The 25,853-nt window shown below is 36.4% G+C and overlaps 1 protein-coding gene and 3 pseudogenes across 1 annotated transcript; all 4 read right to left on the bottom strand.

Moving 5' to 3' along the window:
- Window positions 1-2,389: 2,389 nt before the first annotated feature.
- LOC147281947 (uncharacterized) lies at window positions 2,390-6,342 on the bottom strand (annotated as a pseudogene).
- A 387-nt stretch (window positions 6,343-6,729) lies between these two features.
- LOC147281946 (uncharacterized) lies at window positions 6,730-10,949 on the bottom strand (annotated as a pseudogene).
- Window positions 10,950-14,973: 4,024 nt separating this feature from the next.
- LOC147281945 (cytochrome P450 76A2-like) lies at window positions 14,974-16,807 on the bottom strand (annotated as a pseudogene).
- A 4,897-nt stretch (window positions 16,808-21,704) lies between these two features.
- On the bottom strand, window positions 21,705-23,870 carry LOC147281944 (cytochrome P450 76A1-like). Its single transcript, XM_086246858.1, has 2 exons — window positions 22,876-23,870; window positions 21,705-22,416 (listed from the first exon to the last, which is right to left on the bottom strand). Exons 1-2 carry the CDS (start codon window positions 23,845-23,847, stop codon window positions 21,790-21,792), a joined length of 1,599 nt encoding a protein of 532 aa, XP_086102984.1. The 5' UTR covers window positions 23,848-23,870; the 3' UTR covers window positions 21,705-21,789.
- Between the last annotated feature and the right edge of the window lie 1,983 nt (window positions 23,871-25,853).

The following is a 25,853-nucleotide window of genomic DNA, read 5'->3' as shown; positions in this document are numbered from 1 at the left end:
CATCTGGGAAGCTGGTTAGCCCATTCACAAATTAAGCAATTAAGCACAAGGAATGAGTATTGGAGCTTGGAAACAAGATATTGAAAGCAGCTCACTTGGAACAAGAACCATGTAATTTGGACGTACTTCAGAATTCAGATGAGTCTACAATGACTTATATCAATTAGCACTTTGTAGGCACTGCTAGTAATGGCTTGGTCTTCCGCACTGCTAGATATATGTATATCTCATTCAAAGCTCGTCAAAACAATGTTCTAACCAATCTCTCTCACCGTCTGCTTCAGCCACGCCAATGAAAATCAAGCTGCAAAGAACCTGACGCGGAGCTAGGCTCGGGGGCAGGACAAATAAAACCAACAAAGGCAGTACATCCTGGCCTTGTCTATGACATTTCCACGTCAGACTATATCAGGTTCTTGTGCAAGGAAGGCTACAACAGCACCACCATTGGCATGCTTGTTGGGGGCAAAAAGAAGTACAGCTGCTCAGACTTTAAGCCCGCACGAGACACTGATGGCCTCAACTATCCTACAGTGCATACCCAGCTGCTGAATTACAAGTCCAGCATTTCAGCTGTCTTCTATAGAACAGTGACTCACGTAGGGTTTGGTAACTCAGTGTACAAGGCAAAGGTGAATTCGCCAAAGGGTCTTTCGGTAAGAGTCACACCAAGTACCTTGAAATTCAATCAGAAGCAGTCTTTTAAGCTAGGTTGCCGTGAATGGCGGTCCAATGAAGAACGGGACGCAGATTCTTTCTGTAACGTACGTACATCATTTATGTTTGTTGGCACAAATGGGGTGCATCTATTAACCAAAAAGTTATTGGGCTAGTATTAATAGTAAATGAATTGTAAGTGCTGGGATCCTATTAGCCTCCAAGCACAAGCACATGCTATATATTAATTTATATCTGATTGCATTGGGTTTGTGGAGATTTTAATTAGAGTAGCCCAATCACTAAAGGCCATTTGGGTAGCTGCTTGGCCATTTAACAAACCAATTAATCACAAAGAAAACACTACAAGAAAAAAGGCCTTTGACAACGTGCAATGTGCGTTGTTGAAGTAGAAACACAACGTGCACCTGCACGTGGTTGAACGACATGCCGTTAAAAAGTGAGATCCTTTAACAACGTGCACTGCACGTTGCCAAAAAAGGCAAATGCACGTCGTCACAATGTCTGATCATTCGTTCATAGCAGGTGTAAGACGACGTGCGCACGTTGTAGTCTGATTAATCAACAACGTGCTGTGCATATTGCGGTTATGTTTCAACAACATGCAATCGCACGTTGCTAAAATAGGCGATGCACCTCGTCACAATGTTTGATCATTCGTTCATAGCGGGTGTAAGACGACGTGCGCACGTTGTAGTCTGCTTGATCAACAATGTGCTGTGCATGTTGCGGTAAGGTTTCAACAACATGCGATTGTATGTTGTTGTTTATTTTTCGACAACTTTCAATTGCACGTTGTCATTCATATTTGTTTTTTTTTTTTAATAATTTGGCAAACCAATGTTAACCACCAATTTGACCTAATAATTAAGTAACAAAATAGTTATTCACCAATTCTTCAGAATCAAAGTAAAATCATTAATCTACCAATAACAAAATATTTTTTAGTCAAACTGATAATTAAACTAGACAAAAAGTTAGATTTTTCAATAAACATCAATTGTCCATGTCAAAACTAAACAACAAAAACCAAATCTAGGACAACTTGTATTACAAAAAGCCCCAACAATACTATAAGTCTTATGAAAATAATAATCCACTTAGCTGCCAGACTTGCAATCCTCATTCAAAACATGGTCTGAACCCAAAGTCCATTGAAGTTAAAGTGCATCTCCAATAGTTAGTGTATCACTCTTCATTTTTCCTGGCAGCAGCAAGGTTGACTATACACATGCATGCCTCTGTCACCACGAATGAGAGAAAAGAATGGCAGTGAAAAAATTGATCAAAAGACATTAAAGGAGTAGTAAAGCTATTTTTCTCTTCAACTAGCAGTGAACAACTTGTTTAAATAGAAAATTTGGACACACATATGTTTTTACTTACATACACTTATGTATACATGCATGTAAAGGAAATTGTTGCTACATCAATGAATTTGTTTTTTTCTTTTTCATGTTTTGACATATTTGTTGCTGCTACAAGTGTAGAGAGGTGATAATTTACATATTTGGTGAATTTATATATCCTAATGTTTCATATTTATACTCCATCAGATATCACAACAAGTGCTGAGAAATTATGTCAATAGTGGGAATAACTGCAAGTGTGAATATTCTAGAAATGCACCAAATTTGTGCAACTTTCACAGCTTTCTTGTATGCCAGTGTACCAAATCACACTTTGTGAGGGTTCATAAATATTACCTTTACTAAAGCAGTTTGATGGAGCTTTTTGGCCATGCAACTGTACTTCCTATAGTCTCACCAAGCCTCTTGAATTCATCTGTGGGTCTATACAAATTTAGCTTTTCATCAATCACTTGGTCAACCCACACCTTCCAGCAATCACGTCCAATAGGCATATGATGAACGTACTTTAGTGGTTGGGTCAATTGATGCAATGTGTCCTTCAGCCACAACTTCCTCAGCTTCAAAATTATACCAATGTAAGAGCTGACATTTTTTCATTTTGAAGATTGTTGGGTTGGCCTTGCATAGGACGAATTTCTTCTTGTGACTAAAATTAGCAAAATTAGAAAGACTCAAGATTGATGGGCTGGTAGTTCATCTTAAAGATCAATTAATATACCCTACTATATAATTATCATTTAAAACTACTTACTTGAGGAGTTGCATTTTGAAGGTCATTGGGTTGGCCTTGCATAGGACGACTTCCTTCTTGTGACTAAAATTAGCAAAATTAAAGAGACTAAAGATTAATGGGCTGGTAGTTCATCAATAAGATCAATTAATATACCCTACTATATAATTACCATTTAAAACTACTTACTTGAGGAGAACATGCATGTGCACTTGTCATATCTTCTACATTCTTGCTCTGGTTCTGTAAAAAGATTTAAAAAAAAAAAAAGATTGACATATTAAAGTGCTTCCAGCTTTAATACATTGGTCATTAGAAGAGTTTTATACCTCTTGATTTTGTTTCAAAAGTGCTTCCAGCTTGGCTTCAATTGTTCCCATCCTTTGGTCTTGAGATTTTACAATGGCTTCAAGCTCCTTAACCCTTGCATTGCCTTGAATAGCTGCATCTACTCTGGAGGGTGTAGCACCGAAACCAAGTCCACGAGCTCGTCCACGAGTTTCAGGTCCTAAAACTCTGGCAAGGGCATCATCCCGTATAGAATCTTTTGTTGGTGGATTCTCCTTTGCTTCATTACACTTCTTTATTTGTTCCTATAAATATGGAACATAATTTTAGTAAACCAACATTACTAATACACAGAGAAATTAAAACAAGCCTATAAAGAAAGACAAATCTGTGGGGTTTACCATTATGTTGCCAACAACTTCATTGACAGGTGTTCCGTTCTTTTTTTGGTACGCTTTTGTCCATAAGTCCACTCTTGTTATTTCATCAGGATTTGGATGGTTTGCTTTCTACATGAGAATCCATTAGTTAACTAAGATAGATACATACATACATATATATATATATATACATATATAATAAAAACAGGTTTCATCATTTTCCAAACTTGTAATCTTACCATTTCATTCTCCAAGCGAGCGTAGCCTTTACGACTCATTGTATGCGTGAATTTTTGCTTCTTTCTCATTGCTCTAAATTTTTCACTTTCAACCTATAAAACAAATAATTATAAGGATGTAAGATATATAATAAACAATTAGAGATCATGTATAAGTATATTTAAGGTAAAAACAAAAGAGAAACTTACTTGAAAGTCAACTCCAAGTCTCTTTTTGACAAAAGTGTCTCATTCTTTATTTGATTTCACACTTGCTGGCTTAATAAGTCGGAATGCACGTCCCCTATTTGGCATACGATTGGCTTTGATAAGTTGACGTGTTATTTTTGATTTATATTGTCTCCAATATTTCCCCATCATTTTAAAAATAGTGCCTTTATGCGCATCATTCACAATGAAGGATTGCTGCAATATATGGATAATAGCATCTAGTTAAATTTCTTATTGAATTAATTGAATAGCAGACCATAGACTATTGAAAATTTACTTGTAAATGCAAACCTGGATTAAAGACCAAAGATCATCCTTCAAATACTTCCACTCTTCGTTCTCAAGATTCTTCCAGTTTATGGAAATAGGGACGTGCTGACGTGCTATGACACCAAGAAACGACACAAATTTATCTGAATTTGTGCCAAATGGTTGTGAGATCGAATTGAAAGCCACTTGCATCTTTGGGGCTGGGCCTTTAGGAAATCGAAACATTGTAGTTGGACCTCGTTTTTTTTTTGGTTGTGTAGATTGAGTGCCATTTGCATGTAGTATTGGCTGCACCTTTTCATCATTCCCTTCTTGGGTTATCCCATCATTTCTTAGTGTTGTAACGTTCAGCTGTTTTTGTTGTGCAGATTTTCCACCATTTGTACTCTCAGGTTGGTGCTCTTCATCAGCGAAAAGAGCTCGGCGTTTATTCATTAATCTTTTTCCAGCTTTCTTAGAAGGCTGCACAATAGAATCACATAATTAAAAGTGTATTAGTATATGTATCCGTATAAAAGAAGCATATCAACCACTAGCATAAATAGGGCTGGGTCGGTTTGCCCGAAAAACCGAGACCGTATCCGAAACCGCTCCAACTGATGCCGAGAATAACCGTACCGGAGAGAAACCGTACCGAGATATCGGTTTGCCAACCGAACCGGTATGTTCGGTTCCGGTTCCGGTTCTCAGATCCTAGAACCGTCGGTTTACCGAACCGAACCGAGTATATATAATATTTAATTTAAATATTACATTTTTATACATTTCTATATCTTAAAATACATTTCTATATACATTTTTATAATTTATATAAAAAATATATAAATTTATAAATCCTAAACCCTAAACCCTTTCTATACCCTAAACCCTATAATTAATAATTTATATGTTTTTTAATTTATAGAATACATTTCTTTATAAAAACTAATTAAAAATACCCTAAACTAATATTATAACATATCCTAAACAATTTATACCATATAACTATCAACTAAATATTAAACCTTATATCATATTCTTATATCTCATACCCTAAACCCTATTGTGTATTTTATCAAATCTTATACCTTATAAGGCTTATTATATCCTATACTGATATATTATATACCATAAGACTATAATTGATAATAATTTAATAATTTATAGTTGGTATATAACTAATAACTATTGTCTATATAAATGTTTAGTATGATAATAGTCTATAACTAATAACTATAGTCTATATAAATGTTTAAAGTATAGAAATGTATTATATAAAATATATTTTATATAAATTACAAAATATATTTAATACAAGTAGAAACTCCAAACCCCAAAATATCCTAATGTCTAAATTACTAAAATACTAATTTTTTTTATTTTCTCTTTCTTTCCCATTCTTTTTTATACTTCTCTAAACCAAAAAAGTTTGTTCCCATAAAAATTACTGACACATACAGCTACAAGCCTACAACTAGAAAAATTGACATTTACTCACTTCTAAAAGAAACAGACCTATATAAGTATATAACCCCATCTAAACCCCTTTTTCACTGTGCGTGCGCACTGCCCAATGCCCCACTATCCTCCCTATTCTTATCTTCCTCTTTATTTTCTCTGTAACCATTTCCTCTCTCATTCTCTCTCACTTTCTCTCCATGCGCGACCCTGCCCGGCCAAGATTCACCGTCGCCGGCCACCTCCCAGCAATCCAAGGCCATTGGTCGACTCCCCAAGCCGGCGCCAACACAACCCAGCCGCCACCTAGCTCGGCCGGCCTCCCCACGCGACAGAATCACCACTCCAAGCCGTGCCTTCCTCGCCGGATTTCTTCAAATTCCGGCGGTATTTTCCGTCGACCCAAGTATCAAAGTTTATCCTCTCTTCATTCTCCATCTAATTATATAAATGGATTGGGTTGTTGCTTAAAACTGAAAACCCTCTGTCTCGCTGCCCTCTCGCCACCCATTCGTCGCACCGTGTCGGTCAAGGCCCATACCGAGCCGAGCCGACCGAAAATGCCGGTCAACCGAGTGCCGGTTTACCGGCATTTCGGTTCCGGTCTCGGTAACCAAAAGGGCCATCCGAGAGGGGTTCGGTCGGTTGCCGGTTTGGAGTTTTCGGTTCGGTAACCGGACCGAACCCACCCCTAAGCATAAACACAAGGTGGCATGCCTTACCTCACAAGCAGACATCTTGTACCCTGGAAAGGTTTTAGCAATGATGCTATGGAGCTATTGATCTTTCAAACTAGCAACAAACCTGTTAAAAAAAACAGACATATACTTGATTTAGTGATGAAGCAGTAAATTAAGCTATTCTTCTCTTCAACTAGCAACAAACCTTAGAAAAAAAAGACATGTACATAATTCAAACTAGCAACAAATATAAATCAGAAAATTCATAGCAGTATGCAAAAGAAAGATAACATATATTAAACTCAACATCAACTAGCACTCCAGCCATATATAAATACAAATTGATCAAAAGACATTGAATTTCTTATACACCAATTTCATGCAATCTTTATATATATATATATATATATATATTTTTTTTTAGCCATCACACAAATTGTTACACTATGCATCACAAAGCACCCCTTCGACACCCATCCGTGCATATTCTTCTTCTTCATCATTATCATTGTCATGAAGTCTTGAAACATCAAATGGAGTAGATGGCCCACATTCAGTCTCATCACACATCTCCAACTCTTGAAAGCCTCTTGGTGGTGGTTGGATGACAACATACCAATTAGAAGTTTCTTCCACTCTAGAATAAAAAACCAGTTTAGCTTGTGATGCTAAAATGAAAGGATCCCTTTGAAATTGACTTTGTCCTTGGTGGAGGTTAACTAAAGTGAATCCATCCTCAACTTTGACACCATTCACAATGTTTGCCCTATCACACTTGAATAGTGCAAGATCAAATGCACTATATGACAGCACAATGATATCTGTCAAAACTCCATAGTAAATGACTTTCTCATTGACCATTGCATTGTCTCTTGCACTAGCTCGATCTACAAATTGTTGCGGCTTCAAGTGAAATACCACTATTTTGTGTACATGTCTCTCTATCCTTGGTACGAAATCGAAGACCATTTATAATCATCCCAGAATAAGAAATAGACTGCTGCAATGGGCTACGTGCAAGCCACCTAAGAGTTTTTGACATATTTTGGTCAATCATCTCAGCCTTAATCTGTGCAAATTAAGTTTCAGCATGAGTTAGAAATAAAAGTTTTGATCACATAATTAAATAACTAACAAAATTATATATTACAAAATTCTTACAACCTTAGCATCAAACCATTCACTGAAGGACTCCATGTGTTTCTTCTCTAATAATGTTTCATTTCTTCCGAGATGTCTATCTTCTCTCTTAAGTTCCTCCTTGTGCATACTAGTATAGAAAGTATTGTGTTAGAAGATTTTTCCTAATGTCTCTTGTGAGTTTGAAAGTATAAATAACATTAATGTGAACACTTACTCTATATATGGCTGAACTTCTTCTGTATTGAACAACACATATCGATGGGCAGCTTGTAACAAATCAGCTGGAAGAATGATTTGCTTCCCTTTAGACGTAGGGCGCCCTTCCAACAACAAACTATTCTCAAATTCTTCATTCCGTGCATGCCTAGAGCCTATATCATCATCTTGTTTTATATATTTGCTACATAACAATGCACACTCTTCAACAAGGTACCGCTCAGCTATACACCCCTCAGGCCGTGCACGATTCATAACATATCCTTTTAACACTTTCATATACCTAAAACAGCAATGAAATTGAATTAAAATATTTTTCATTCATTATACTTGTTATACTTACAATCGATTATATATAAGTTACCTCTCAAATGGGTACATCCACCGGTATTGTACTGGTCCACATAATCGAGCTTCTCGTCCTAAGTGAATTGTTAAATGAACCATTATATCGAAGAACGAAGGAGGAAAGAACCTTTCTAACATGCACAAAGTCTCAAAAATGTCTTCCTCCACTTTTTCCAGTTTGTTTCTATCTACAACTTTCTGACATAATTCATTAAAGAAGGCACACAATCTAAAAATGGCAGTTCTTGGTCCTTTAGGTAGAAGACCCCTCAATGCCACCGATAACAGTTGTTGCATTAGAATGTGGCAATCATGGGACTTAAGCCCCACTAACTTGCAGTCTACCAATGAAACACAATTTCCAATATTTGAACCATAACCATCAGGCAATTTCAAATTAGCAAGCCTTTGACAAAAAGTTTGCTTCTCTGTCTTAGACAAAGTGTGAGGTGCTGCAGGTAGATAAAATCTATTTCCTCTTCTTTCAGGGTGTAAATCATGTCTAATTTGCATTTCTTCCAAGTCTTTACGAGAATTGAAGCCATCTTTTGTTTTTCCCTTCAGATTCAAAAGTGTACCAAAAATACTCTCACAAATATTTTTTTCGATGTGCATGACGTCTAAGTTATGGCGCACAAGAAGACTCTGTAAATAAATCAACTATAGAGTGTTATAATTGTCATTGGCTTTGATAAACTATGCTAAGAGGCAAAAAAATGAAAAAAAAAAAAAAATTACAAGTAAAAACATAACTCATATCATACCTTCCAATATGGTAAGTCAAAGAATATTGACTTTTTCTTCCATAAGGGATCAGGTAGTGAATTTGTATCCCCTTGCTTCCTCTTTTTGTTCTTCTTCTTATTAGTTTTTCCCCAATTATTCACAATGCCATCAACTTCAAGATAAATTTCTTCACTTGTAGATATCTTAGGCCTACTCCCATTTTCATGATGCCCATTAAACCAACTCCGTTTCGTGCGAAACGGATGATTTGGAGCAAGAAATCGTCTATGACCCATATATGTGAACTTATGACTATGTGATAACCAACTTGAACATGTGTCTTCACGACAAACAGGACATGCAAATTTTCCTTTGGTAGGCCATCCAGATAGGTTTCCATAAGCCGGAAAGTCATTAATTGTCCACATCAGAATACATTTTAAGTTGAAATTCATCTTACTAAATGCATCATACATTTCCACCCCATTGGTCCATAGCACTTTTAAATCATCTATAAGCGGTGCCAAATAAATATCTATGTCATTACCCGGTTGCTTTGGACCTGGGATTAGCAAAGTCAACATCAAACTTTCCTTAGACATGCATAACCACGGTGGCAAGTTATATGGAGCTAAAACCACAGGCCAACAACTGTATGTAGAGCGATCTTGGAAAGGATTAAAGCCATCAGTAGAAAGCCCAAATCTAATGTTTCAAGGATCTGATGCAAAAGATGGCCACCTCTTGTTTATTGACTGCCATGCCAATGAATCGACAGGATGTCTAAGTTTACCATCATGACTCTTATTAGTTGAGTGCCACCTTAATTGTTCCGCTGTCTCACCTATAGCAAACATCCTCCTCAACCTTGGTATTATTGGAAAGTAACGCAATACTTTTGCTGGGACTTCTTTTTCAATTTTAGTATTGTGTTTGTTAACTTTCCATCTTGAAGCACCACATGTAGGACATTCCTTTGCATGCTCAAGCTCATTTCTAAATAGACAACAATCATTCACGCATGCATGTATCTTCTCGTATCCAAGTTCAAATGTCTTGAATATTTTTTTTGTTAAATAAAAGGAATCAGGAAGTGTGTTATCATTAGGTAGCATATCACGAAACATTTGAAGCATGGAATCAAAGGCACTATCAGTCAGACCATATGATGCTTTGAACTTGAACATAGTAATAATTTCCGAAATCTTTGTGTACTTTATGCAACCAGGGAACAAGGGAATTTCAGCTTCTCTAACTAGATTTTCAATTTCTGCTTCTCTACTTTCACAAGGGTCCCCTTCAACCTCATCATTTTGGAAATATAAATCTTTGTACATCCTATATGTCTCTAGCATTTCCACATCATCATATTGGATAGATTTACTTGGTCTTTCACCATGAAAGACCCAAGTCTTATAATTAGGATCAACCCCTTTCATGACTAAGTGTTCGTATACCATATTAAAATGGTGGTGCTGTAGGTTTCTACATATCAAACAAGGACACACAATCATATCTGAATCTCCCGCTTTTGCACGAGTTGAATTGACAAAATTACGTGTTGCCTCCTTGTATTTCTCCCCAAGTCTACAGTTAAAGTTTATCTAATATCAATATTAAAGTCAATATTATAAATGCTTAGATATTATTTTTAGGTTATAGATGTTTAACCTGTCAAATTCTAACCATTCTTTATCCATCTTGAGAGACCAAAAAGACACTAGCCTCCAGTCACCTTGATGTCCAAATTAAACATGAATAAAAAAAACATTATCCAAAAGTTTAAAAGCTATATAAAAATGCAATCACAACTTCATCTAGACATAACCATAGAATCTCAAGTGTGACATATCTAAAGAATTGACACACACAAAAATCTTAAAAAAGGCACAAGAATATTAGAATTTATAAGGTGCTGCATATATCAAACTCAGAATGCAACTACTTTTCAAACATATAGAACACATATATTTAGAATATAGTGGTTGATAAGTTGCAGGTCTAACCTCTTGCCTACTAGCTAACAGGTTCAACATCAACAAGTGCCCTGCTAACAAGTTCCAGATGTAGATTTTCACTGCAAGACTGAAAATAATTTAAAGGTAATTCAGTTAGAAGTTACTCTAGAAGAAAATTGAGTACTACATGTTTAGTCAACAGAGTAATTAATTGGACTTAAGGGAATTCTAACCTGAAACTTTTGTTTCCTTGAGTTGCTCAGCCACCTTCATTACTTTGGCTTCTTCCCTCTCATTTCTATCGATCACTTGGCTTCCAGCAAACTTCTTCCTAAGGATTCTATATATATATATTAATCATAGCCAAAAGTAAAAATAAAAACATATCAGTGAAAGATAAATAAAATTGGATAAACTACATAATCTATGAAGTTTTTCAAAGAAAACCTTAAGATTCTCCCATTTCTAATACAGGATATTGAATTCAAAAGATGCAGTCCCCAAACCCATGTATCAAGAAATCAAAATTGATGGCTCACAAAGCAATATTTTTGGCTTCTTTTCTTTTGAAAAATAGGCTTATGTTGTTAAAAGTCATTTTTCTTAATATTAATTAACCAAAACATATATAACAAAATTTCAGGTAAGTGAGTGGACTATTTAGCAATGTTTAATTACCATATATAGCCACTACACAAAAAATTTGTCCTGTACCAGTCACCCAAATTCCTTGCCATCTATGGAAAAATATATGGTTCATCCCTTAAAAAGCTCTTGCAAATGCTAGATAGAACACTCGGGTTTTATTGTACACTTCCATTATGCACCCACTGCACTCTAAAATATGGTACACTCATATACATTATTCACCCCTTTTATTGTTTTCATAGTTATCTAGAGCAGAGGGAGAAGGGTGTTTGAGATTGATGAGTTATAATGTTATATACATAAATTGATTATAGGAATTACTGTACATATGGTGATGAATTATATACATAAATTGATTATAGGAATTACTGTACAGCCACCATATTGAATATTAATTAATAATGAACAAAGCTATATTTATGGATAGTGGCTGAGGGTCAGTCATTATAACAGCCAAAACAGACCTACACATTTAAGAGTCCCAAATGACAAAATTAAGCTGACTGAGCTATATCAGCCAGCCAATATCAGTTGTAGTTCTATGGTATTCTAGTAGTGTCTCTTAGCTCCTTGAAAGCAACGTACCTCAGAATAACCCAGCATTGGCATATACATAACATGTGGTCCTGGTAATTATGCTAGTATATATAGTCTAAAGAGGTCAGGCTAACTTAGCTAATCAAAATAGGAGGGGATAGAATGATTAGCATTTAAATGCACCTAGTATTATTTCTTGTGCATTAACATTAAAACATTGGATTCCCTTGTCCCAGCTTGTGATTTTATCTAAACTGTTTGCAGATCTTGTGGGTCGGAGGGCATTCAAGTAGTGAAGCATAAATCAGTTCCAGCTTAACTTTGTTGCTAGAAAAGGCACCTAAATTATGCAGACCACAAAAGCAAGGTAACTTCTATTGCTTTTTTATGACTGTTTTCTTCTCCTCCTATAAAGTGGCCTGTTGATGTGTTTCTTGATCAAATGAGGGGTTGCTTTTTTTTTTAAAAAAAAAAAAAGAAACATTGTGCAGTCCTTGTGACATGTTTAGAATTTAGGAACAATTCTCCACCAATACACACACACACACACACAAAGACCTAGAAATTACGAAGTTTTTTTTTTTTTTTTGAAAAGAAACATTACAAAATTTTGTTACAAGCTAGATTTCTTTGAACTACCAGGAAAAATTTATACTACAATAACCTCATTGATTACAAAGAAATGTGACGTCACAATATAATTTCTCTCTTTTGTAAGCTAAGAAATTTTTAGATAATGATACTGATACATGTATAGATATTGCTAATAAGACCCCTACAGTCGAATTGGTCCACAATTGTTACTTGGCAGTGGAAGTTTAACAAATATATTGGTATATAGAATACATGATACAAGTATGCCTTTCCACAGAAATAGGACAAACCCAAAACCAGATGTAAAGAGTTAAGTTTATAAGAAAAGAAAAAACAAAGAGAGGCTGATATGATCAAGTTCAGCAGTAAAAATTCAATATATACCAGGAGGCTAACAACAACATCAATTTCTTGCAGCACTATTGGACCTTAATGCATCCTTTAGTATTATCAATTGCATTAGATTATGCATAGCAGTAGAGGAAGGTACACAACATCAATTTATCTGCTAGACAGTCTAGAATGTAAGTTAAATTTATTGATAGTCTAGGATCATATATTGCAACATGCATCACCTGTGTTTCTCATTACTTAAAACACAAGTTCACTGCTGCTGAAGAATTGGTTTTTTTTTATTTCCTTTTAATTCCTAGAAGCCTGTTATTGTTGAAGCTGATTGTCATTTTGCTAATTTTCTCTCTGAAGTGGCTTCTCTAAAGTAGGCACATTACCATACCATTTTACACTTAATACATTTCTTCATTTATTCTTATTTTTACATTATGTCTTCATGATTTTAGTTTCACAGTTCATCATCATTAGAAAAGGTCTTCCTTTATCTTGTGGCCCACACATCCTTTTCAATCAAAAACTGAAACTTGGGCATACTTTCAGCATATAAAATTGTAGTGCACTCTTAGTTTAATGGGAACTAGCAATGTATGTTGTATTACAAGCTTATTAACGTACCTTAAGAGGAGGATTATCAGGAGCCAATGCCTCAGCAACAAACTGTGGCCCAAGTGCTGAACCTTCAATACCAACTGAAAGCACCTGAGTAAACCGACCCACTGGAAAAGACGACGACTTAATCTGCACGTTTCAAACAAACCCATTTCCTCTATCAAATACACAAATGGAAATTGAACAACAATAAATCAATTCAACACCAAATGGAGAAATTGAAACGCAAATCTGACCTTACCGTTGACGACGTCGTCAGCGAACTTGATTAGCGCGCGCCTCAAGCGTGTTCTCAATCTGCAACCTGAGGAAGGAGTTGGGGGAGGACTGAATCAATGGATGGATGGCTTTAGCTAGGACACAATCGATGGGGGAGAGAGCACTGAAACTAAGCTAGGACATAATCAATGGGAGTTCCGATTATTGTCTCTGTTCTCAGCGACACGCCGATGCGAGTTCAGGCCTCAGTGATGAAATTGGTGTCCAAAATGTCCGAGCTTGACCCCGTTGCTCAGGAACTGACTTTCTTGGTTGTTAGAGAGAATGTGAGAAGGCCGATGCTTTTAATTTGACTAGCCGAGATGTAATGAGGCACCGAAGGTTAAATTATTTGAAAAGTCGAAGAAACAAGGTTCTGAACGCAGTGAAGAAGAAGTGGAGTGGGACTGCGGATTAGCTCTTTCTGTTGTACGCTGTTGCTGTTTGATACATTTAGGTGGAGCAGGTAAAGGAACGAAGCGAGGAGAAAAAGCACTTTACATTACAGGGGAGGCTACGGGAGGAATGATAAAGTAAAGTTATTTCAGACTGTAAGGGTCCGAAGTCTGATTTGGATCAAGTAAGTAAAGCCTTTGGTGGCTGACTCGTCAAAGCTTCAGGGAGATAAGGACTGGCATAATGAGATTGGAAGAATGGGTTTGGAAGAATGGGAGTAGATTTTTTTGTACAGTTGTGGCTGACCCATCAAAGCTTCAGGGAGAGAAGGACTGGCGTAATAGTTTGGAAGAATGGGTTTGGACTTTGGAAGAATGGGAATAGATTTTTTTGTGAAAAAGGGGTTTCAATTTTTTAGTGATAAAAAGGAGAGGGAGAATTCCCGCATAAAATTTTAGTCCATCTACATTAATATTATTGAGTTTCATTTTAACAACACGCAGTGCACGTTGTTATATTTAATAAATTCCACAACGTGTACGAGTATGTTGCAGTATAATCTTTTAACAGCGTGCAAAACACGCATGTTGTCAAATACTTAATAAATTCCACAACGTGCACCGGTATGTTGCAGTATAATCTTTTAACAACGTGCAAAACACGCATGTTGTCAAATACTTTTACATCACACTAATAACAACGTGCATTAAAGGCACGTTGTAAAATACCTTATTTCGCAACGTGCATCAGCCGCACGTTGTTAAATACATGTTGTCAAAAGGCATTTTTCTTGTAGTGAAAGTAATTGGAGTTTGGAAACAAGATATTGAAAGCAGCACACTTGAAACATGACCCATATATGTTTTGGACTCAAATGAGTCTAAATCAATGACTATACCAATTAGCACTTTGTAGGCACTGCCAGTAATGGCTTGGTCTTTCGCATTGTTATCCCCAAAGTGTCATTCCAATCCATAGTATCTCTTGTCACATTTCCACCAAGTGCCCAATCAAATTGGTGAAGCAACATGCCCAAAGTAAGGTGCAACATTTTATGAGCCAAAGGCACACCAGCACACATTCTTCTCCCAGCCCCAAATGGAATCAACTCATAATGTTGGCCCTTGTAATCAGTCTTTGAGCCTATGAACCTCTCAGGCTTAAACACCAAAGGGTCATCCCACACTTCTGGGTCTCTTCCAATTGCATAAGCATTCACAAAAACCTGTGTGTCTTTGGGTACAAAGTAGCCCATGAATTTGGTGTCATGTATGGCCCTTCTTGGTACTAGGAATGGGATTGGTGGGTGCAAACGAAATGTTTCTTTGATGACACCCTGCAAGTATGGAAGGTTTTCGATGTCACTCTCTTCGATCTTTCGGTTTGGACCTATCACCTGAGTGAGCTCGGCTTTGGCCTTGATTAGTGTCTCAGGGTTGCACAGCAGCTCGGTCAGTGCCCATTCTGTCGTGCTGCTTGTTGTTTCTGAACCGGCCATAAATATTTCCTGCCACCACATTTTCGATTTGTTATTCTTGTTCAGTGAATGTCAAGCTTTAAGAAGAAAAATTTCACTACATATATGCATATATACTACATCATAAGAGTCTCCTAGCTTGAACCCATATCACAGCGTGTACAGATTATAATTTCACAATAGGTAATTAAGCATTTACCACTACATTATTAACTATAGTTTTCACAATAATATTAATACTTTACTATTTATATTTTCAGCCCAATACCATATTTCATCTGATCCAACAAATGTGCCTAGAAGAGATCATAATTAAAAACACTTACCAGTATGCAAATATTGAGTTGATGCTCAGAAAACTTGGGTGGTTCATCATTTCCATTGCTTCAAATTCAAGCAACACGTCCAAGAAGTCCCTTCCTTTCTCTCCCCCCACCTGGCGCTCTTTCATTCGCTCCTTGACAAACTTAGACGCAATTTCTATGGCCTTCCCCTGGTCCCTCTTCATCTTCCTCTTCAAACCCTGCAGATCAAACCACCGCAGCCATGGAAAGAAATCCGCCACGTTCGCAACCCCACCCCACTCCATCAGTCCGTTCATTGCCGTAAAAAACTCCAACCCTTCTTTGGAAGTGGGGCCCACCAAGTCCCTCGAAAGCATCAAATTCCCAAGAAGGTTGAAAGTCATCAGGAACACAAAACGGGCTACGTGAACTCCACGTTCACGTTGTCCATCGTCTTCTAATTTTGAGGCCTCCTCTTCTATCCACAAGTGCATGTCGTCTATGCACTTTCTGCGTACGGACGCGGATTCGTTGATGCGCTTGTTGACCAACATGTCCACGGTCATCAAGCGCCTCAACACGCGCCAGTACGAGCCATAAGGGGCCAGAGCCAGTGACCCCTTGTGGTAGTCATGGACTCGACTGGTTTCGTGAATGGTGCGCTCTGCAAATGACAAGTCGTGGTTCTTGAAAAACTCGGCGGCTGCTTTGGCGGATTGGATTGCCATGGTGTTTTTTGCACCGAGTCTCAGCCATATTACGGGACCGAACTTGTTTGCGAGGTCAGTGAGGGTCCTGTGTGGCTTTGCTCCGAGGTCGAACATGTTGCCAAATATGGGCCATCCTGGTGGGCCGGGAGGAAGAGGCCCATGGTGGCCCAAGTTTGATCCCCGGCAGAAGAGCTGAAAGAAGAACAGAGATGGTAGGAACAAGATGATGAAAGAAACTATAAAGTTCCAAGAGTTCCACTCCATCAAATTAATACAGCTATATATCTGGTCAAGAAATGAACATGAACTATTATGGGGAGTAGCGAGCATAGTTTTTGTACATTTGGATGGGTGAGCGATCAAAATATTATATCGATCTCCCTTGCTTTGATAAGCATTGACAAAGGTGATATAATTATTAATTTATGACTATTGTACGCATGGTCATGTTCGTCACAAAAATGATTGTTAATTAGTTGATACTCGATATTTAAAAATGCTTTTGTCCGCAGGACGAAGCCAGGAATTCAAAATGATCGAGGTGGGCGCGCTGAACCTCCAAATTTTTTTTTTTGTCAGCGAAAAAACTCTTGCCTTTTCTTTTGGTGTTTCCTAAATTTATAGAACTTGTTACAAAAATAAGAATAACTAAATCTACAGTAAATTGACAACTTATGTGGTTAACAAAACCAAAGACTTCAAAGTGATAAAAAAAAAACCAAAACCAATAGGCAACTGCCTATTTATTAATAGCCTAATAAGTAAGCCACATCATAATTTGCTATAACACCAATAAATCATATTTAAAGAATTAAGACCCATCTACCAATAACTGTACTAGAAAATATATTATACTTTCAAATTCAGAATTAGAGATTTCATTTGTTGTCTTCAATTTTAGATATTCTTTAATTTCAAAGAATTAAGATATCGATTGTTTAAATGGATTATACAAAATGTAACTGATCACGGATATAATTAATTTGTCCACAATTTGAGTTTGACATGCTTGACTAGAAAAAAAAAAGAAAAAGAAAAAAGAAATGCATATTAAGAGAGTTAGAGAAGAAGCTTGAGAAAATCAAAACATATAAGGAAAAATAGAGAAAATAAAAGAAAGCGGGACAAAGAAACTTATATGTTTGGGTGGGAAGCCAAATGGGAGAGGGCAGAATGCAGTGCTTCGGGTAGGCTGGGCTGTCTGGCTCTAGGGCTTAGAAATACAAGTTGGGCTGGGCTATAGCCTAACGTAGCTCCGTCCTTATTTGTCCGGATATGTTATATATGTGGTCAAACTGTAAATCAATAATATTTTTTGTTATAATCTAAAGTATTGCCGTATTGGTAGTAGAACATTAGTAATTAGTTTAACTTCGAGTACTTACAGGGTGCATGGCTAAGATCAAAGTCAAACAGAAATAAGAAAAAAATAAATAGAAGATCTGAATCCGAATTAAATTAAGAACATCACCCAATAAATATGCTTACGTAGATACGTACAAAGCATGGAGCTGTCTTATATATATATATATATAATCCTTTGCTTGCTGGCATTGTTGTCTCTTTATACAAATCAAGATCTGTTTTAGCTTGATGAGGCGCTGCTTGGCTTGTCTTTTTGTTATTTGTTTATGTGTGTTCCATAATTTTAACTATAATAAATTTTTGGTTTGATATAAATAAAATAGATGTCTGACATTTAACCATGAACACAATGTCAACAAAATATACAGCTAACAAAAAAAATTAGAAGCATCTGATCGATTTTGTAGCTTTCTGCAACATCGGCCTGACAGATGTCCCTTCAGGCCTTCATCAATAATGAAATGCCAGATATATAATTGAATATTACTACTATTGCTAGCTACTTGTTGGAGTATATAGGTAGATCCTACAATTCTAGAAATTCTTTTTTCTTTCTCAGACCGACATAACAAAGCTACAGTACTTTGTAAATATTTTCTTTTGTTTCATAAAAAAAGGCCAAAAGTAGAGGGAATATTTGAATTCTTAATCATCAATATAACCAGTAGGCAGTAGCTACGCAAAATAATTTCCAACAAGTCATTTTGAAAAGTAGCGATGAAAACTCTCACGATTCATTTTCTCATCTAATAAACTTTGAGTACATGACTGAAATGCAATTATTTGCAAATCACATATATCAAATAAATCCAATATATGATTTTTCTTTTAGATACCCTTTCTTTAAAGGGTTGATGTGCAACCCACAAGTAGACAAACCCTTGTTAAACAACAATAACTCCCCAATGTAAGTGTGCAACAATCCCATTGACTGTTCTCAATTAATTTCCTTTTCAAAATGAAGATGCTTAGAGGGATTTTAATTTGCAAACCACAATGCATGCTTGTCCCATTTGGCAAATGATTATGTATATCCATCGTAAGCCAAACAAACGTTCTTATGTCTTCTTCTCTTTGAAGGAACTTTCTATAAATTTTATGCATGCGAGGCCATCTTTAATTTGTACTGTTGTAGAAGGGCATCCTGCTAATTTTTCCTAAAGAATCAAGAGTACTGCAGTCGATGGTCTTCATTAAGGTTGGTGGCAACAGCAAACCCTCTTCAATTAATTAATACATAGATTTAATTTGTGCTAAATTTAATTTTTTGCCAGTGTTAACTAATTTGATATACATTGTTTATGAATTTCCTAACAGTTTAAGTTATTAAATTAAGTTTAATGGCTGTATAACATTATATCAGAACTCAAGCTTTCTCTAATTTCAAAGATCTTGGGTTTAAAGTCTTCAATTTTTATCTTTCACTTATCATTTATCATATTAATCGTGATTGTTTCTCTATTTAAGTTTGTACGTCTCTCCACGTGTAATAACAAAGTCCAGTTATCTTACAGGCTGAAGATAGCACCATGTACTAGAGCACCATGTACTAACACACGAGCCCAATTTATATAGGGTATTTATTTGCATTTTGTTTTTTCAGCCAGGAATTATTTGCATGTTCTAACTGCATACAATCATGCATATATGCATGCATGGCCCTGGTAGGAAAATGAAATATACCAGTAGCCACTAAGGCCATGTTTGTTTGGCCGGAACCCAAGACCAGCAAGATATAATGTTTGGTTTGATTGAAAAAGAAATAAAACTAAATAATTGACCTTAATTAATGGTAAAAACTAATTCCATTAAAAATGAGGAATATAAATACTAGGAATGGGGATGATATTTCTATTCCATAGTTAAACCTCTAGCATGTAAAATTACAATATATATTCTTTTCTTATTTGGCTATATAGTCTATATTGAAAAATTAGAAAAAGATGTAACCTAGTACTTCTGCTCACATCCTTCATCGTCTCATCTTCTCTGTTCTATGGCAGATTTACCATAGCTTCATTGGTGCATCTGATCCCTTCCTCTATGAAATAAGAGTGATAAAAAGAGTTTTTAATTATGTAAAAATAGCAAATCTGCCATGGCTATAAGAATGAGTTTTCTGCAGGTCTGAATTCATCAACAGAATTTCAAACCCATTTTGATATTAATTCTATTCGATTATTATCCCTTCTGTTGTTGCCTAAATTTGGTTGAGTGATCAACGTAGGTTAGACAAACACACAATGAACACACGAGGATGTAAAGTGGTTCACCACTATTGGATTGATCGGGCTACGTCCACCTTGGTCTTTTGGATTTTTTACTATGAATAGGTGTACACCTTGTGTGACACTTTTGAAAATATTGACCCCAAATATATGTTTTGTAAATTCTCGATCATCGTATACAACAAGGTGAGATTGTATGGACGTACAAATAGATCGAAGCTATATCTAATAGACCTATGTGAATACTTGTGTGGTCACCAGCAATTTTGAGTGCAGAAGCATCCATGGCGAAATCCACGACAAAACTGTAAGAATTAAATGGACTAATACATTGTTCTACTCGGAATCAATATTACACTAATACTTAAGATACAAGTAATAGGTTTATTAATAAAACATAAATCAGCAAGTCCATCTTAAATAGATTACTTATCTGAGTTGGACTAGGAAGACTTAGTTACCTAAAGGCCTTTTGTTATAAACAAGGCAATGATCCAGCAAAGTCTATATAAAGTCTTATTAGGATTGGATTCTGGAGTCCTTGATGGGAGAAACTAGGAATCTATGAGTACTCTATATAAGCACAGGTCCCTAGTCACACAGCTAACACTTAAAATCAATAAGCTCTGCCACATTGAGTGAGAGGTTAATTCGTTGCTGTGATGGCCAAAAGACTTGAGCATCTTGACTTGAGGTATTTAATTTGCTAGCAGTATGTCTTCACTCTTCATCAGGTTAGTAGTTAATTTATATTACGGTTATATGTTTATCAATATAATGATATTGATGTCGAGTTATACTTGTATCTGTTGATTTGTGTATGCTACATAATTTATGTTTCAGTTCTTACAAAAACGGCCACCTTGAATACCCTCTTGTTGGCAAATAGTTGCACATACGTTTGTCCAAAGGCAAATTCCCAAGTGCCGTTTGCTAATTAGAGTTTCACAGGTCCTACTCTTACCCTCATCATCAAGACATCAACCATCGGCTAGCTTGCTACTCCATTCCTCAACAACATTGGCTCCATCCCTACCAAACATGCATTGGAAAATTAATCCAAATTAAGAATTCTACCTTATTAGCTCTATAGAATTCATATAAAACTATGCATGCACAAGCCATAAACTTATGTCACTTTAATTTTTAAGTCATCTGCAAGTCTTTAAAATTAATCCAGAGAAAAATTAAGGGGCTTTGAAATTAATTAAATCACATCCATTAGTTTCATATCCTTATTAAAAAGATCAAATTAACAAGAGGCAAGAAAGAGATACCGGCCAGTAGCCACCAAAAGCAGGACCAGAACGAAGGGAACCGAAAATACACGCATGGAGCCCTTCTTAATCTGTGTGGATGCAGCTTATGAAGAAGGGAAAAAATTGTTTGATGAAAAAGATTATATATTATATAATTTTTCAAGCCCTTATATAGAGTTGTGGAGTGGATTATCAGCATTCTCCATAAAGGGAGATTCTTAGCTAAAATAGGGAGTGTCGGAAAACTTTTATGACTAGCTAACTACATATGATGTGACATTTATAATACATGTGTACTTAATTATTACATCAATTATATATTAACATATGTGACAAACAAATTTATTACAAATTCACTCATAATTGCTTGCCTAAATACAAATGCATTAGAAATTTAGAATCCCATATTCCTTTTGTAAGGTATAGGTATAACCTTTAGAGGGACAGATTTTCTAAGTGTGATCCCCATACTTTCACTCATGTCCATGCTCTCTGGCTTAATCCCATCTGGCAAAACCCAATCAAACGAGTGTAGGAGCGACCCTAAGGCCAGAGGAAGCACCCTAGAGACTAGTGGGACTGCAGGACACATTCGACGGCCAGAGCCAAATGGTATGAACTCAAAGTGGTGCCCTTTATAGTCCACCATGTTAGGCGCTAAGAACCTCTCTGGCTTGAAAATTAAAGGGTCTTCCCAAGTCTTTGGGTCACGCCCAATTGCCCAAACATTGACCAGGATTTGGGTCTCTTTTGGAATGTGGTACCCTAGCATTTTGCAGGAGCTCATGGCCATGTGTGGGACTAAGAAAGGAAGAGGTGGGTGGAGTCTTAGTGTTTCTTTGATGATTGCTTTAAGGTATGGGAGGCTTTCAATGTCTTCCTCTTCGAGCTTATTGTCGGGACGTATGGTGCTTCTCAGCTCAGCCTGAGCTTTCTTTAGGGTTTTGGGGTTGTTTAGAAGCTCAGCCATTGCCCACTCTAATGTGCTTGTGGTTGTGTCAGTCCCTGCAGCGAACATCTCCTGAAAGGGTATAAGTGAGTTAACACTCTGTGCATGCTTGTTGAGTAATTAGAGGGATGACAGTTTGCATTCATTTTTTTTTTTTCAAACATTTAATATATGTCATCGCCCAAAATGTGCGTCAAAGTTTGAATGGAAGACTGTACAACTGATGCATGTGGTCTGACAGGAGAAAGTCTTTCTTGAGACATGCTCTGCGACTCTTCTCACGATGAGGTGAGACTCATAATACATAAAATTTATCTCAGTGTGAAAGAATGCTTCATAGAACATCCCATAAAAGATTAAAATCGTTTGAGAGTCCTACCAGAACTTTTTCCACAATATTATAATTGATGCAATAAACATACATCAATCAATATCATGTCATGTTTGTGTGTGAAAGAGAACATGTTAACAACTTAACACCAAAAATAAAAAGAGGACATAAAAATTGAAAGGACTAGCTAGTTGGCTTACAAAGACAATCACATTGATGGTTCTTGAAGAGAATCTAGAGGGCTCTTGAACACCATCACCACGCCATTCCAAGAGCACGTTCAAGAAGTCCTCCTTTGTGATCTTCCTCTCTTTGCTATAATCATCATCACATCCATTAATGTCCTCCATGCTCTCCCTCCTTTCTTTGATGAACCCACCTGCAATTTCAAAGGCTTTTTCCACATGGAATTGGGTCTTCCTCCTAATTCCCTGCGGGTCGGCCCACCGTAAGATTGGAAAGAAATCCGCCATATTGGGCTTCCCAGCCCATTCCGTGATCTTACCCGCATGGTAAAAAAACCCGGCCCCTCTCTCCGATTTCGGGTCCAAAAGATCCTTCGAGAACATGAGGTTCCCAATCAGATTAAAAGCCATCAAGAAAAAAAACCTCCCCACATCAATGCCCTCAATATTGCCACTAATTTCCGATCTGCCACCGGCCGCAGCATCGTCTATAAACTTCACCATGCGATCAATGCACGCGGCACGCACGCCACGCGTCGCATCGAGCCGGCTCGTCACGAAGAACTCGGTGGTGCACATGCGTCTCAGCATGCGCCAGTGGGGCCCATACTGGGCCGTAATGAGCGAGCCCTCGTTGCTGTGTTCCCCCTTCATGGCCTCGTAGATTTTGCGACCCGCCAAAACGACGTCGTGGTTCTTGAACATCTCGCGGGCTATGTGGTCTGAGGAAATGACCACAGTGCCCATGGACCCGAGCCACAGGGTCATGATGGGTCCGTGCTTGCGGGCCAGGATGGCGAAGGACTCATGCGACGGAGCCCAGCCCAGTTGGAATATGTTTCCCACCACCGGCCACCATCTTGGTCCCGGTGGAAGCTGCCCTTTGGCGTCCTCCAAACGACGCCGTCGGAGTTGGGTTGCCATAATTGCCCATGCAAACCATAGCAATACAACTATGAGTAAACCCACAGCCTCATAACACTCCATTTTTTGGCCTTTCCCAATTTTCTCTTGCATATTATTTGAGGTGGTAGGTAGTATTTATAATATATGGTTTGTGTTTGATTATAACGTGACAAAATTAAGCAAACTATTAGCCTATGAGAAAACTTGTCTTTTTTCAAGGGGAATCTCTAAATTATTTAATCTTGTTTTATTTGGAAATCAAAATTATTTAATCTAGAAAATTAAACTTGGTCTTTTGGATCACTATATTGTCAAACCACAAATTGATTAATGACCGAATACTGCCAGATTTCTTTAATAATTACATGATTTCTGTGAGGTTTTATTCCAAATTTCCAACTCAATCTTTAATTTGCCAGAAACAACCGAAATAAGAAGATGAGGGGATGAATGGATGATCAAGAGAGAGATCTCTTTGATGGAAACGAGGTAACAACCACAATGACAGAGCGAAAAATAAGAATATATTATGATTATTATTGCCCCTAAAGGATTTTATACTTATATCAAATGTTCAAGTGCCAATTGTGTTGAACATTTGAATGTGGATTCACAGTTGGTAACTAGGAGGTCCACACTTGAGTTGACATGATACATATTGTGTTTTAGCATATCTCAATAGTGAATCATAATGTCTTGCAATTGGACATAATAATAAATCGAGAATAAACTTCTAATAGAGATAATGACGTGATATTACAAATATGAGAGGAGAGGGTTCGGATATTGAGATGTGAGATCCTCCATCCTCTCACATTTGTAATGTCACGCCACTATTTATTTTACAAGAAAATTATTCTCCAATAAGTCAACGAAACTAATATATTGATTCCCTTAATTTTCGCACATTAAAATATTTAATAAAATCATAGAATAAAAGAGTTATATATATGTTGGATAGTTCATACTTCATAGTTGTATAACTTGTATTGTAAGTAATTAAATAGTCAATGGAGTGGTAATTGTGATTTGTAAGTAGCTATATAGGGACTAATTAATTAATGCCTAGCTCTCCCATTAGACAATTATTAAGCTGATTGTGATTGGGATTTGGAACCAAGGGAAGGGACCATGTAAGTAAGTGAACCAAAAAAATTATTCTCCAATAATTCAACGAAACTAATATTTTACAAGAAAATTATTCTTCAATAAGTCAACGAAACTAATATATTGATTCCCTTAATTTTCGCACATTAAAATATTTAATAAAATCATAGAATAAAAGAGTTAGGCCCCGTTTGAGATTGCGGTTGAGGACCCAAAAGTTGCTGTGGATGACAATTCTCAATCACCTACAGCAATTTTGGTGTTTAGTAAAAAAATAAAAAACTGCTTTTCTCCACAATTCTCAACTCCCCACAGCAAAAACAGAAAGTAGGTTTCTAGGTGCTTTTGAAAGCTGCAGTAACTCACAGCAACAATGAATATTTTATTTTACCCATAATACCCTCATTGATTTCTATAATTTTTATTTGTTTATTTTAAATTAAAAAATATGTCCATTGTTAGTTATATTTTATATTGTGATAATTAATTATGATATTTTATTTATACGATTAAAATTATAATATACCTAAAAAAATAATAGGCATACTTATTTAATAATGTTGTTCTTAGAAAAATTAATGCTAATAAAAATTTGTAGTCAAAAATTTCAAAAACAAGTAAAAAAACATTTTATTTTTACCAAACAAATAAGTGAAATGCACTTTCAGCATCATGTCCATTTTAGTAATTATACACAGTCACAGCATTTTTATATTAACATTTACCAAACACTTTGATACTGTTTTTTGCACTCACAGCACTTTTAAAAACATAGTTTACCAAACACTCAACTGCTTTACTTTACAACTGACTTTACTTCACAGCTGTTTTACTTTACAGCTTTTTTTCTCACAGCAATACCAAACTGGCCCTTATATATATGTTGGATAGTTCATACTTCTTAGTTGTATAACTTGTATTGTAAGTAATTAAATAGTCAATGGAGTGGTAATTGTGATTTGTAAGTAGCTATATAGGGA

The sequence above is a fragment of the Dryas octopetala genome, chromosome 6 (assembly GCF_963921425.1).
Source record: "Dryas octopetala chromosome 6, drDryOcto1.1, whole genome shotgun sequence".
Lineage (NCBI taxonomy): Eukaryota > Viridiplantae > Streptophyta > Magnoliopsida > Rosales > Rosaceae > Dryas > Dryas octopetala.
The sequence above is the reverse complement of the archived record's forward strand: the minus strand, read 5'-3'. Positions and strand labels throughout refer to the sequence as shown.

Bases quoted from the DNA above. Each gene is read 5' to 3' on its own strand.
- LOC147281944 (XM_086246858.1), bottom strand. From the start codon at position 23,847: ATGGAGTGTTATGAGGCTGTGGGTTTACTCATAGTTGTATTGCTATGG. The intron at 22,417-22,875 runs GTAAGCCAACTA...ATACCCTTTCAG, and splicing joins CCATCAATGTGATTGTCTTT to GAGATGTTCGCTGCAGGGAC.